Genomic DNA, 16,095 nt, shown 5'->3' with positions numbered 1-16,095 from the left:
TCCACCTATAGCAGACCTTACCACCAGGAAGGCTTACGTTAGCCAACCTATAGCAGACCTTATCACCAGGAAGATGTAGGCTCCACCTATAGCAGACCTTACCACCAGAAAGATGTAGGCTCCACCTATAGCAGACCTTACCACCAGGAAGATGTAGGCTAATGCACCTATAGCAGACCTTACCACCAGGAAGATGTAGGCTCCACCTATAGCAGACCTTACCACCAGGAAGATGTAGGCTCCACCTAAAGCAGACCTTACCACCAGGAAGATGTAGGCTAACCCACCTATAGCAGACCTTACCACCAGGAAAATGTAGGCTCCACCTATAGCAGACCTTACCACCAGGAAGATGTAGGCTAACCCACCTATAGCAGACCTTACCACCAGGAAGATGTAGGCTCCACCTATAGCAGACCTTACCACCAGGAAGATGTAGGCTCCACCTATAGCAGACCTTACCACCAGGAAGATGTAGGTTAACCCACCTATAGCAGACCTTACCACCAGGAAGATGTAGGCTTCACCTATAGCAGACCTTACCACCAGGAAGATGTAGGTTAACCCACCTATAGCAGACCTTACCACCAGGAAGATGTAGGCTCCACCTATAGCAGACCTTACCACCAGGAAGATGTAGGCTCCACCTATAGCAGACCTTACCACCAGGAAGATGTAGGCTAACGCACCTATAGCAGACATTACCACCAGGAAGATGTAGGCTCCAACTATAGCAGACCTTACCACCAGGAAGATGTAGGCTAACCCACCTATAGCAGACCTTACCACCAGGAAGATGTAGGCTCCACCTATATTAGACCTTACCACCAGGAAGATGTAGGCTCCACCTATAGCAGACCTTACCACCAGGAAGATGTAGGCTCCACCTTTAGCAGACCTTACCACCAGGAAGATGTAGGTTAACCCACCTATAGCAGACCTTACTACCAGGAAGATGTAGGCTCCACCTATAGCAGACCTTACCACCAGGAAGATGTAGGCTCCACCTATAGCAGACCTTACCACCAGGAAGATGTAGGCTCAACCTATAGCAGACCTTACCACCAGGAAGATGTAGGCTCCACCTATAGCAGACCTTATCACCAGGGAGATGTAGGCTAACCCACCTATAGCAGACCTTACCACCAGGAAGATGTAGGTTAACCCACCTATAGCAGACCTTACCACCAGGATAATGTAGGCTCCACCTATAGCAGACCTTACCACCAGGAAGATGTAGGCTAACCCACCTACAGCAGACCTTATCACCAGGAAGATGTAGGCTCCACCTATAGCAGACCTTACCACCAGGAACATGTAGGCTAACCCACCTATAGCAGACCTTACCACCAGGAAGATGTAGGCTCCACCTATAGCAGACCTTACCACCAGGAAGATGTAGGCTCCACCTATAGCAGACCTTACCACCAGGAAGGCTTACGTTAACCCACCTATAGCAGACCTTACCACCAGGAAGATGTAGGCTCCACCTATAGCAGACCTTACCACCAGGAAGATGTAGGCTCCACCTATAGCAGTCCTTACAACCAGGAAGATGTAGGCTCCACCTATAGCAGACCTTACCACCAGGAAGATGTAAGTTAACCCACCTATAGCAGACCTTACCACCAGGAAGATGTAGGCTCCACCTATAGCAGACCTTACCACCAGGAAGATGTAGGCTCCACCTATAGCAGATCTTACCACCAGCAAGATGTAGGCTCCACCTATAGCAGACCTTACCACCAGGAAGATGTAGGTTAACCCACCTATAGGAGACCTTACCACCAGGAAGATGTAGGCTCCACCTATAGCAGACCTTACCACCAGGAAGATGTAGGCTAACCCACCTATAGCAGACCTTATCACCAGGAAGATGTAGGCTCCACCTATAGCAGACCTTAACACCAGGAAGATGTAGGCTAACCCACCTATAGCAGACCTTACCACCAGGAAGATGTAGGCTCCACCTATAGCAGACCTTACCACCAGGAAGGCTTACGTTAACCCACCTATAGCAGACCTTACCACCAGGAAGATGTAGGCTCCACCTATAGCAGACCTTACCACCAGGAAGATGTAGGCTCCACCTATAGCAGACCTTACCACCAGGAAGATGTTGGCTCCACCTATAGCAGACCTTACCACCAGGAAGATGTAGGCTCCACCTATAGCAGACCTTACCACCAGGAAGATGTAGGCTAACCCACCTATAGCAGACCTTACCAACAGGAAGATGTAGGCTCCACCTATAGCAGACCTTACCACCAGCAAGATGTAGGCTCCACCTATAGCAGACCTTACCATTAGGAAGATGTAGGCTAACCCACCTATAGCAGACCTTACCACCAGGAAGATGTAGGCTCCACCTATAGCAGACCTTACCACCAGGAAGATGTAGGCTCCACCTATAGCAGACCTTACCACCAGGAAGACGTAGGCTAACCCACCTATAGCAGACCTTACCACCAGGAAGATGTAGGCTCCACCTATAGCAGACCTTACCACCAGGAAGATGTAGGCTCCACCTATAGCAGACCTTACCACCAGGAAGATGTAGGCTAACCCACCTATGGCAGACCTTATCACCAGGAAGATGTAGGCTCCACCTATAGCAGACCTTACCACCAGGAAGATGTAGGCTAACCCACCTATAGCAGACCTTACCACCAGGAAGATGTAGGCTCCACCTATAGCAGACCTTACCACCAGGAAGATGTAGGCTCCACCTATAGCAGACCTTACCACCAGGAAGGCTTATGTTAACCCACCTATAGCAGACCTTACCACCAGGAAGATGTAGGCTCCACCTATAGCAGACCTTACCACTAGGAAGATCTAGGCTCCACCTATAGCAGACCTTACCACCAGGAAGATGTAGGCTCCACCTATAGCAGACCTTACCACCAGGAAGATGAAGGCTCCACCTATAGCAGACCTTACCACCAGGAAGATGTAGGCTCCACCTATAGCAGACCTTACCACCAGGAAGATGTAGGTTAACCCACCTATAGCAGACCTTACCACCAGGAAGATGTAGGCTCCACCTATAGCAGACCTTACCACCAGGAAGATGTAGGCTCCACCTATAGCAGACCTTACCACCAGGAAGATGTAGGCTCCACCTATAGCAGACCTTACCACCAGGAAGATGTAGGTTAACCCACCTATAGCAGACCTTACTACCAGGAAGATGTAGGCTCCACCTATAGCAGACCTTACCACCAGGAAGATGTAGGCTCCACCTATAGCAGACCTTACCACCAGGAAGAAGTAGGCTCCACCTATAGCAGACATTACCACCAGGAAGATGTAGGCTAACGCACCTATAGCAGATCTTACCACCAGGAAGATGTAGGCTAACCCACCTATAGCAGACCTTACCACCAGGAAGATGTAGGCTCCACCTATAGCAGACCTTACCACCAGGAAGATGTAGGCTCCACCTATAGCAGACCTTACCACCAGGAAGATGTAGGCTAACCCACCTATAGCAGACCTTACCACCAGGAAGATGTAGGCTCCACCTATAGCAGACCTTACCACCAGGAAGATGTAGGCTCCACCTATAGCAGACCTTACCACCAGGAAGATGTAGGCTCCACCTATAGCAGACCTTACCACCAGGAAGATGTAGGTTAACCCACCTATAGCAGACCTTACCACCAGGAAGATGCAGGCTCCACCTATAGCAGACCTTACCACCAGGAAGATGTAGGCTAACCCACCTATAGCAGACCTTACCACCAGGAAGATGTAGGCTAACCCACCTATAGCAGACCTTACCACCAGGAAGATGTAGGCTCCACCTATAGCAGACCTTCCCACCAGGAAGGCTTACGTTAGCCCACCTATAGCAGACCTTATCACCAGGAAGATGTAGGCTCCACCTATAGCAGACCTTACCACCAGGAAGATGTAGGCTCCACCTATAGCAGACCTTACCACCAGGAACATGTAGGCTAACGCACCTATAGCAGACCTTACCACCAGGAAGATGTAGGCTCCACCTATAGCAGACCTTACCACCAGGAATATGTAGGCTCCACCTAAAGCAGACCTTACCACCAGGAAGATGTAGGCTAACCCACCTATAGCAGACCTTACCACCAGGAAGATGTAGGCTCCACCTATAGCAGACCTTACCACCAGGAAGATGTAGGCTAACCCACCGATAGCAGACCTTACCACCAGGAAGATGTAGGCTCCACCTATAGCAGACCTTACCACCAGGAAGATGTAGGCTCCACCTATAGCAGACCTTACCACCAGGAAGGCTTACGTTAACCCACCTATAGCAGACCTTACCACCAGGAAGATGTAGGCTCCACCTATAGCAGACCTTACCACCAGGAAGATGTAGGCTCCACCTATAGCAGACCTTACCACCAGGAAGATGTAGGCTAACCCATCTATAGCAGACCTTACCACCAGGAAGATGTAGGCTCCACCTATAGCAGACCTTACCACCAGGAAGATGTAGGCTAACCCACCTATAGCAGACCTTATCACCAGGAAGATGTAGGCTCCACCTATAGCAGACCTTACCACCAGGAAGAAGTAGGCTAACAAATCTATAGCAGACCTTACCACCAGGAAGATGTAGGCTAACCCATCTATAGCAGACCTTACCACCAGGAAGATGTAGGCTAACCCACCTATAGCAGACCTTATCACCAGGAAGATGTAGGCTCCACCTATAGCAGACCTTACCACCAGGAAGATGTAGGCTCCACCTATAGCAGACCTTACCACCAGGAAGATGTAGGCTAACCCACCTATAGCAGACCTTACCACCAGGAAGATGTAGGCTCCACCTATAGCAGACCTTACCACCAGGAAGATGTAGGCTCCACCTATAGCAGACCTTACCACCAGGAAGATGTAGGCTCCACCTATAGCAGACCTTACCACCAGGAAGATGTAGGCTCCACCTATAGCAGACCTTACCACCAGGAAGATGTAGGCTAACCCATCTATAGCAGACCTTACCACCAGGAAGATGTAGGCTCCACCTATAGCAGACCTTACCACCAGGAAGATGTAGGCTAACCCACCTATAGCAGACCTTATCACCAGGAAGATGTAGGCTCCACCTATAGCAGACCTTACCACCAGGAAGAAGTAGGCTAACAAATCTATAGCAGACCTTACCACCAGGAAGATGTAGGCTAACCCATCTATAGCAGACCTTACCACCAGGAAGATGTAGGCTCCACCTATAGCAGACCTTACCACCAGGAAGATGTAGGCTCCACCTATAGCAGACCTTACCACCAGGAAGATGTAGGCTAACCCACCTATAGCAGACCTTACCACCAGGAAGATGTAGGTTAACCCACCTATAGCAGACCTTACCACCAGGAAGATGTAGGCTCCACCTATAGCAGACCTTACCACCAGGAAGATGTAGGTTAACCCACCTATAGCAGACCTTACCACCAGGAAGATGTAGGCTCCACCTATAGCAGACCTTACCACCAGGAAGATGTAGGCTCCACCTATAGCAGACCTTACCACCAGGAAGATGTAGGCTCCACCTATAGCAGACCTTACCACCAGGAAGATGTAGGCTAACCCACCTATAGCAGACCTTACCACCAGGAAGATGTAGGCTCCACCTATAGCAGACCTTACCACCAGGAAGATGTAGGCTCCACCTATAGCAGACATTACCACCAGGAAGATGTAGGCTAACGCACCTATAGCAGATCTTACCACCAGGAAGATGTAGGCTAACCCACCTATAGCAGACCTTACCACCAGGAAGATGTAGGCTCCACCTATAGCAGACCTTACCACCAGGAAGATGTAGGCTCCACCTATAGCAGACCTTACCACCAGGAAGATGTAGGCTCCACCTATAGCAGACCTTACCACCAGGAAGATGTAGGTTCCACCTATAGCAGACCTTACCACCAGGAAGATGTAGGCTCCACCTATAGCAGACCTTACCACCAGGAAGATGTAGGTTAACCAACCTATAGCAGACCTTACCACCAGGAAGATGTAGGTTAACCCACCTATAGCAGACCTTACCACCAGGAAGATGTAGGCTCCACCTATAGCAGACCTTACCACCAGGAAGGCTTACGTTAGCCAACCTATAGCAGACCTTATCACCAGGAAGATGTAGGCTCCACCTATAGCAGACCTTACCACCAGAAAGATGTAGGCTCCACCTATAGCAGACCTTACCACCAGGAAGATGTAGGCTAATGCACCTATAGCAGACCTTACCACCAGGAAGATGTAGGCTCCACCTATAGCAGACCTTACCACCAGGAAGATGTAGGCTCCACCTAAAGCAGACCTTACCACCAGGAAGATGTAGGCTAACCCACCTATAGCAGACCTTACCACCAGGAAAATGTAGGCTCCACCTATAGCAGACCTTACCACCAGGAAGATGTAGGCTAACCCACCTATAGCAGACCTTACCACCAGGAAGATGTAGGCTCCACCTATAGCAGACCTTACCACCAGGAAGATGTAGGCTCCACCTATAGCAGACCTTACCACCAGGAAGATGTAGGTTAACCCACCTATAGCAGACCTTACCACCAGGAAGATGTAGGCTTCACCTATAGCAGACCTTACCACCAGGAAGATGTAGGTTAACCCACCTATAGCAGACCTTACCACCAGGAAGATGTAGGCTCCACCTATAGCAGACCTTACCACCAGGAAGATGTAGGCTCCACCTATAGCAGACCTTACCACCAGGAAGATGTAGGCTAACGCTCCTATAGCAGACATTACCACCAGGAAGATGTAGGCTCCAACTATAGCAGACCTTACCACCAGGAAGATGTAGGCTAACCCACCTATAGCAGACCTTACCACCAGGAAGATGTAGGCTCCACCTATATTAGACCTTACCACCAGGAAGATGTAGGCTCCACCTATAGCAGACCTTACCACCAGGAAGATGTAGGCTCCACCTTTAGCAGACCTTACCACCAGGAAGATGTAGGTTAACCCACCTATAGCAGACCTTACTACCAGGAAGATGTAGGCTCCACCTATAGCAGACCTTACCACCAGGAAGATGTAGGCTCCACCTATAGCAGACCTTACCACGAGGAAGATGTAGGCTCAACCTATAGCAGACCTTACCACCAGGAAGATGTAGGCTAAACCTATAGCAGACCTTATCACCAGGGAGATGTAGGCTAACCCACCTATAGCAGACCTTACCACCAGGAAGATGTAGGTTAACCCACCTATAGCAGACCTTACCACCAGGATAATGTAGGCTCCACCTATAGCAGACCTTACCACCAGGAAGGCTTACGTTAACCCACCTATAGCAGACCTTACCACCAGGAAGATGTAGGCTCCACCTATAGCAGACCTTACCACCAGGAAGATGTAGGCTCCACCTATAGCAGTCCTTACAACCAGGAAGATGTAGGCTCCACCTATAGCAGACCTTACCACCAGGAAGATGTAAGTTAACCCACCTATAGCAGACCTTACCACCAGGAAGATGTAGGCTCCACCTATAGCAGACCTTACCACCAGGAAGATGTAGGCTCCACCTATAGCAGATCTTACCACCAGCAAGATGTAGGCTCCACCTATAGCAGACCTTACCACCAGGAAGATGTAGGTTAACCCACCCATAGGAGACCTTACCACCAGGAAGATGTAGGCTCCACCTATAGCAGACCTTATCACCAGGAAGATGTAGGCTAACCCACCTATAGCAGACCTTATCACCAGGAAGATGTAGGCTCCACCTATAGCAGACCTTAACACCAGGAAGATGTAGGCTAACCCACCTATAGCAGACCTTACCACCAGGAAGATGTAGGCTCCACCTATAGCAGACCTTACCACCAGGAAGGCTTACGTTAACCCACCTATAGCAGACCTTACCACCAGGAAGATGTAGGCTCCACCTATAGCAGACCTTACCACCAGGAAGATGTAGGCTCCACCTATAGCAGACCTTACCACCAGGAAGATGTTGGCTCCACCTATAGCAGACCTTACCACCAGGAAGATGTAGGCTCCACCTATAGCAGACCTTACCACCAGGAAGATGTAGGCTAACCCACCTATAGCAGACCTTACCACCAGGAAAATGTAGGCTCCACCTATAGCAGACCTTACCACCAGGAAGATGTAGGCTAACCCACCTATAGCAGACCTTACCACCAGGAAGATGTAGGCTCCACCTATAGCAGACCTTACCACCAGGAAGATGTAGGCTCCACCTATAGCAGACCTTACCACCAGGAAGATGTAGGTTAACCCACCTATAGCAGACCTTACCACCAGGAAGATGTAGGCTTCACCTATAGCAGACCTTACCACCAGGAAGATGTAGGTTAACCCACCTATAGCAGACCTTACCACCAGGAAGATGTAGGCTCCAGCTATAGCAGACCTTACCACCAGGAAGATGTAGGCTCCACCTATAGCAGACCTTACCACCAGGAAGATGTAGGCTAACGCACCTATAGCAGACATTACCACCAGGAAGATGTAGGCTCCAACTATAGCAGACCTTACCACCAGGAAGATGTAGGCTAACCCACCTATAGCAGACCTTACCACCAGGAAGATGTAGGCTCCACCTATATTAGACCTTACCACCAGGAAGATGTAGGCTCCACCTATAGCAGACCTTACCACCAGGAAGATGTAGGCTCCACCTTTAGCAGACCTTACCACCAGGAAGATGTAGGTTAACCCACCTATAGCAGACCTTACTACCAGGAAGATGTAGGCTCCACCTATAGCAGACCTTACCACCAGGAAGATGTAGGCTCCACCTATAGCAGACCTTACCACCAGGAAGATGTAGGCTCAACCTATAGCAGACCTTACCACCAGGAAGATGTAGGCTCCACCTATAGCAGACCTTATCACCAGGGAGATGTAGGCTAACCCACCTATAGCAGACCTTACCACCAGGAAGATGTAGGTTAACCCACCTATAGCAGACCTTACCACCAGGATAATGTAGGCTCCACCTATAGCAGACCTTACCACCAGGAAGATGTAGGCTAACCCACCTACAGCAGACCTTATCACCAGGAAGATGTAGGCTCCACCTATAGCAGACCTTACCACCAGGAACATGTAGGCTAACCCACCTATAGCAGACCTTACCACCAGGAAGATGTAGGCTCCACCTATAGCAGACCTTACCACCAGGAAGATGTAGGCTCCACCTATAGCAGACCTTACCACCAGGAAGGCTTACGTTAACCCACCTATAGCAGACCTTACCACCAGGAAGATGTAGGCTCCACCTATAGCAGACCTTACCACCAGGAAGATGTAGGCTCCACCTATAGCAGTCCTTACAACCAGGAAGATGTAGGCTCCACCTATAGCAGACCTTACCACCAGGAAGATGTAAGTTAACCCACCTATAGCAGACCTTACCACCAGGAAGATGTAGGCTCCACCTATAGCAGACCTTACCACCAGGAAGATGTAGGCTCCACCTATAGCAGATCTTACCACCAGCAAGATGTAGGCTCCACCTATAGCAGACCTTACCACCAGGAAGATGTAGGTTAACCCACCTATAGGAGACCTTACCACCAGGAAGATGTAGGCTCCACCTATAGCAGACCTTACCACCAGGAAGATGTAGGCTAACCCACCTATAGCAGACCTTATCACCAGGGAGATGTAGGCTCCACCTATAGCAGACCTTAACACCAGGAAGATGTAGGCTAACCCACCTATAGCAGACCTTACCACCAGGAAGATGTAGGCTCCACCTATAGCAGACCTTACCACCAGGAAGGCTTACGTTAACCCACCTATAGCAGACCTTACCACCAGGAAGATGTAGGCTCCACCTATAGCAGACCTTACCACCAGGAAGATGTAGGCTCCACCTATAGCAGACCTTACCACCAGGAAGATGTTGGCTCCACCTATAGCGGACCTTACCACCAGGAAGATGTAGGCTCCACCTATAGCAGACCTTACCACCAGGAAGATGTAGGCTAACCCACCTATAGCAGACCTTACCAACAGGAAGATGTAGGCTCCACCTATAGCAGACCTTACCACCAGCAAGATGTAGGCTCCACCTATAGCAGACCTTACCATTAGGAAGATGTAGGCTAACCCACCTATAGCAGACCTTACCACCAGGAAGATGTAGGCTCCACCTATAGCAGACCTTACCACCAGGAAGATGTAGGCTCCACCTATAGCAGACCTTACCACCAGGAAGACGTAGGCTAACCCACCTATAGCAGACCTTACCACCAGGAAGATGTAGGCTCCACCTATAGCAGACCTTACCACCAGGAAGATGTAGGCTCCACCTATAGCAGACCTTACCACCAGGAAGATGTAGGCTAACCCACCTATGGCAGACCTTATCACCAGGAAGATGTAGGCTCCACCTATAGCAGACCTTACCACCAGGAAGATGTAGGCTAACCCACCTATAGCAGACCTTACCACCAGGAAGATGTAGGCTCCACCTATAGCAGACCTTACCACCAGGAAGATGTAGGCTCCACCTATAGCAGACCTTACCACCAGGAAGGCTTATGTTAACCCACCTATAGCAGACCTTACCACCAGGAAGATGTAGGCTCCACCTATAGCAGACCTTACCACTAGGAAGATCTAGGCTCCACCTATAGCAGACCTTACCACCAGGAAGATGTAGGCTCCACCTATAGCAGACCTTACCACCAGGAAGATGAAGGCTCCACCTATAGCAGACCTTACCACCAGGAAGATGTAGGCTCCACCTATAGCAGACCTTACCACCAGGAAGATGTAGGTTAACCCACCTATAGCAGACCTTACCACCAGGAAGATGTAGGCTCCACCTATAGCAGACCTTACCACCAGGAAGATGTAGGCTCCACCTATAGCAGACCTTACCACCAGGAAGATGTAGGCTCCACCTATAGCAGACCTTACCACCAGGAAGATGTAGGTTAACCCACCTATAGCAGACCTTACTACCAGGAAGATGTAGGCTCCACCTATAGCAGACCTTACCACCAGGAAGATGTAGGCTCCACCTATAGCAGACCTTACCACCAGGAAGAAGTAGGCTCCACCTATAGCAGACATTACCACCAGGAAGATGTAGGCTAACGCACCTATAGCAGATCTTACCACCAGGAAGATGTAGGCTAACCCACCTATAGCAGACCTTACCACCAGGAAGATGTAGGCTCCACCTATAGCAGACCTTACCACCAGGAAGATGTAGGCTCCACCTATAGCAGACCTTACCACCAGGAAGATGTAGGCTAACCCACCTATAGCAGACCTTACCACCAGGAAGATGTAGGCTCCACCTATAGCAGACCTTACCACCAGGAAGATGTAGGCTCCACCTATAGCAGACCTTACCACCAGGAAGATGTAGGCTCCACCTATAGCAGACCTTACCACCAGGAAGATGTAGGTTAACCCACCTATAGCAGACCTTACCACCAGGAAGATGCAGGCTCCACCTATAGCAGACCTTACCACCAGGAAGATGTAGGCTAACCCACCTATAGCAGACCTTACCACCAGGAAGATGTAGGCTAACCCACCTATAGCAGACCTTACCACCAGGAAGATGTAGGCTCCACCTATAGCAGACCTTCCCACCAGGAAGGCTTACGTTAGCCCACCTATAGCAGACCTTATCACCAGGAAGATGTAGGCTCCACCTATAGCAGACCTTACCACCAGGAAGATGTAGGCTCCACCTATAGCAGACCTTACCACCAGGAACATGTAGGCTAACGCACCTATAGCAGACCTTACCACCAGGAAGATGTAGGCTCCACCTATAGCAGACCTTACCACCAGGAATATGTAGGCTCCACCTAAAGCAGACCTTACCACCAGGAAGATGTAGGCTAACCCACCTATAGCAGACCTTACCACCAGGAAGATGTAGGCTCCACCTATAGCAGACCTTACCACCAGGAAGATGTAGGCTAACCCACCGATAGCAGACCTTACCACCAGGAAGATGTAGGCTCCACCTATAGCAGACCTTACCACCAGGAAGATGTAGGCTCCACCTATAGCAGACCTTACCACCAGGAAGGCTTACGTTAACCCACCTATAGCAGACCTTACCACCAGGAAGATGTAGGCTCCACCTATAGCAGACCTTACCACCAGGAAGATGTAGGCTCCACCTATAGCAGACCTTACCACCAGGAAGATGTAGGCTAACCCATCTATAGCAGACCTTACCACCAGGAAGATGTAGGCTCCACCTATAGCAGACCTTACCACCAGGAAGATGTAGGCTAACCCACCTATAGCAGACCTTATCACCAGGAAGATGTAGGCTCCACCTATAGCAGACCTTACCACCAGGAAGAAGTAGGCTAACAAATCTATAGCAGACCTTACCACCAGGAAGATGTAGGCTAACCCATCTATAGCAGACCTTACCACCAGGAAGATGTAGGCTAACCCACCTATAGCAGACCTTATCACCAGGAAGATGTAGGCTCCACCTATAGCAGACCTTACCACCAGGAAGATGTAGGCTCCACCTATAGCAGACCTTACCACCAGGAAGATGTAGGCTAACCCACCTATAGCAGACCTTACCACCAGGAAGATGTAGGCTCCACCTATAGCAGACCTTACCACCAGGAAGATGTAGGCTCCACCTATAGCAGACCTTACCACCAGGAAGATGTAGGCTCCACCTATAGCAGACCTTACCACCAGGAAGATGTAGGCTCCACCTATAGCAGACTTACCACCAGGAAGATGTAGGCTAACCCATCTATAGCAGACCTTACCACCAGGAAGATGTAGGCTCCACCTATAGCAGACCTTACCACCAGGAAGATGTAGGCTAACCCACCTATAGCAGACCTTATCACCAGGAAGATGTAGGCTCCACCTATAGCAGACCTTACCACCAGGAAGAAGTAGGCTAACAAATCTATAGCAGACCTTACCACCAGGAAGATGTAGGCTAACCCATCTATAGCAGACCTTACCACCAGGAAGATGTAGGCTCCACCTATAGCAGACCTTACCACCAGGAAGATGTAGGCTAACCCACCTATAGCAGACCTTATCACCAGGAAGATGTAGGCTCCACCTATAGCAGACCTTACCACCAGGAAGATGTAGGCTAACCCACCTATAGCAGACCTTACCACCAGGAAGATGTAGGCTCCACCTATAGCAGACCTTACCACCAGGAAGATGTAGGCTCCACCTATAGCAGACCTTACCACCAGGAAGATGTAGGCTCCACCTATAGCAGACCTTACCACCAGGAAGATGTAGGCTCCACCTATAGCAGACCTTACCACCAGGAAGATGTAGGCTAACGCACCTATAGCAGACCTTACCACCAGGAAGATGTAGGCTCCACCTATAGCAGACCTTACCACCAGGAAGATGTAGGCTAACCCACCTATAGCAGACCTTACCACCAGGAAGATGTAGGCTAACGCACCTATAGCAGACCTTACCACCAGGAAGATGTAGGCTAACCCACCTATAGCAGACCTTACCACCAGGAAGATGTAGGCTCCACCTATAGCAGACCTTACCACCAGGAAGATGTAGGCTACACCTATAGCAGACCTTACCACCAGGAAGATGTAGGCTAACCCACCTATAGCAGACCTTATCACCAGGAAGATGTAGGCTCCACCTATAGCAGACCTTACCACCAGGAAGATGTAGGCTAACCCACCTATAGCAGACCTTACCACCAGGAAGATGTAGGCTCCACCTATAGCAGACCTTACCACCAGGAAGATGTAGGCTCCACCTATAGCAGACCTTACCACCAGGAAGGCTTACGTTAACCCACCTATAGCAGACCTTACCACCAGGAAGATGTAGGCTCCACCTATAGCAGACCTTACCACCAGGAAGATGTAGGCTCCACCTATAGCAGTCCTTACCACCAGGAAGATGTAGGCTCCACCTATAGCAGACCTTACCACCAGGAAGATGTAAGTTAACCCACCTATAGCAGACCTTACCACCAGGAAGATGTAGGCTCCACCTATAGCAGACCTTACCACCAGGAAGATGTAGGCTCCACCTATAGCAGATCTTACCACCAGCAAGATGTAGGCTCCACCTATAGCAGACCTTACCACCAGGAAGATGTAGGCTAACCCACCTATAGCAGACCTTATCACCAGGAAGATGTAGGCTCCACCTATAGCAGACCTTACCACCAGGAAGATGTAGGCTCCAACTATAGCAGACCTTACCACCAGGAAGGCTTACGTTAACCCACCTATAGCAGACCTTACCACCAGGAAGATGTAGGCTCCACCTATAGCAGACCTTACCACCAGGAAGATGTAGGCTCCACCTATAGCAGACCTTACCACCAGGAAGATGTAGGTTAACCCAACTATAGCAGACCTTACCACCAGGAAGATGTAGGCTCCACTTATAGCAGACCTTACCACCAGGAAGATGTTGGCTCCACCTATAGCAGACCTTACCACCAGGAAGATGTAGGCTCCACCTATAGCAGACCTTACCACCAGGAAGATGTAGGCTAACCCACCTATAGCAGACCTTACCAACAGGAAGATGTAGGCTCAACCTATAGCAGACCTTACCACCAGCAAGATGTAGGCTCCACCTATAGCAGACCTTACCACCAGGTAGATGTAGGCTAACTCACCTATAGCAGACCTTACCACCAGGAAGACGTAGGCTAACCCACCTATAGCAGACCTTACCACCAGGAAGATGTAGTCTCCACCTATAGCAGACCTTACCACCAGGAAGATGTAGGCTCCACCTATAGCAGACCTTACCACCAGGAAGATGTAGGCTAACCCACCTATGGCAGACCTTATCACCAGGAAGATGTAGGCTCCACCTATAGCAGACCTTACCACCAGGAAGAAGTAGGCTAACAAATCTATAGCAGACCTTACCACCAGGAAGATGTAGGCTAACCCATCTATAGCAGACCTTACCACCAGGAAGATGTAGGCTCCACCTATAGCAGACCTTACCACCAGGAAGATGTAGGCTAACCCACCTATAGCAGACCTTATCACCAGGAAGATGTAGGCTCCACCTATAGCAGACCTTACCACCAGGAAGATGTAGGCTAACCCACCTATAGCAGACCTTACCACCAGGAAGATGTAGGCTCCACCTATAGCAGACCTTACCACCAGGAAGATGTAGGCTCCACCTATAGCAGACCTTACCACCAGGAAGATGTAGGCTCCACCTATAGCAGACCTTACCACCAGGAAGATGTAGGCTCCACCTATAGCAGACCTTACCACCAGGAAGATGTAGGCTAACGCACCTATAGCAGACCTTACCACCAGGAAGATGTAGGCTCCACCTATAGCAGACCTTACCACCAGGAAGATGTAGGCTAACCCACCTATAGCAGACCTTACCACCAGGAAGATGTAGGCTAACGCACCTATAGCAGACCTTACCACCAGGAAGATGTAGGCTAACCCACCTATAGCAGACCTTACCACCAGGAAGATGTAGGCTCCACCTATAGCAGACCTTACCACCAGGAAGATGTAGGCTACACCTATAGCAGACCTTACCACCAGGAAGATGTAGGCTAACCCACCTATAGCAGACCTTATCACCAGGAAGATGTAGGCTCCACCTATAGCAGACCTTACCACCAGGAAGATGTAGGCTAACCCACCTATAGCAGACCTTACCACCAGGAAGATGTAGGCTCCACCTATAGCAGACCTTACCACCAGGAAGATGTAGGCTAACCCACCTATGGCAGACCTTATCACCAGGAAGATGTAGGCTCCACCTATAGCAGACCTTACCACCAGGAAGATGTAGGCTAACCCACCTATAGCAGACCTTACCACCAGGAAGATGTAGGCTCCACCTATAGCAGACCTTACCACCAGGAAGATGTAGGCTCCACCTATAGCAGACCTTACCACCAGGAAGGCTTATGTTAACCCACCTATAGCAGACCTTACCACCAGGAAGATGTAGGCTCCACCTATAGCAGACCTTACCACCAGGAAGATGTAGGCTCCACCTATAGCAGTCCTTACCACCAGGAAGTTGTAGGCTCCACCTATAGCAGACCTTACCACCAGGAAGATGTAGGTTAACCCACCT

The 16,095-nt window shown here is 49.9% G+C and overlaps 1 protein-coding gene across 2 annotated transcripts in view; it reads right to left on the bottom strand.

Moving 5' to 3' along the window:
• Positions 1-14,538: 14,538 nt before the first annotated feature.
• LOC129864203 (uncharacterized) overlaps positions 14,539-16,095 on the bottom strand; it is a 3,825-nt gene continuing 2,268 nt past the window's right edge. The window contains exons 1-2 of one of the 2 annotated variants that reach the window (XM_055936938.1): positions 14,977-16,095; positions 14,539-14,937 (exon numbers count right to left, since the gene is read on the bottom strand). The exon at positions 14,977-16,095 is cut by the window's right edge and continues 2,268 nt beyond it. In XM_055936938.1, the coding sequence (XP_055792913.1) occupies positions 14,638-14,937; positions 14,977-16,095 (1,419 nt within the window). In that variant the 3' untranslated portion in view covers positions 14,539-14,637. The other variant, XM_055936961.1, reaches the window with a different exon arrangement.

Source organism: Salvelinus fontinalis, chromosome 1 (assembly GCF_029448725.1).
Source record: "Salvelinus fontinalis isolate EN_2023a chromosome 1, ASM2944872v1, whole genome shotgun sequence".
NCBI lineage: Eukaryota > Metazoa > Chordata > Actinopteri > Salmoniformes > Salmonidae > Salvelinus > Salvelinus fontinalis.
This window is presented reverse-complemented; position numbering and strand designations above follow the sequence as displayed.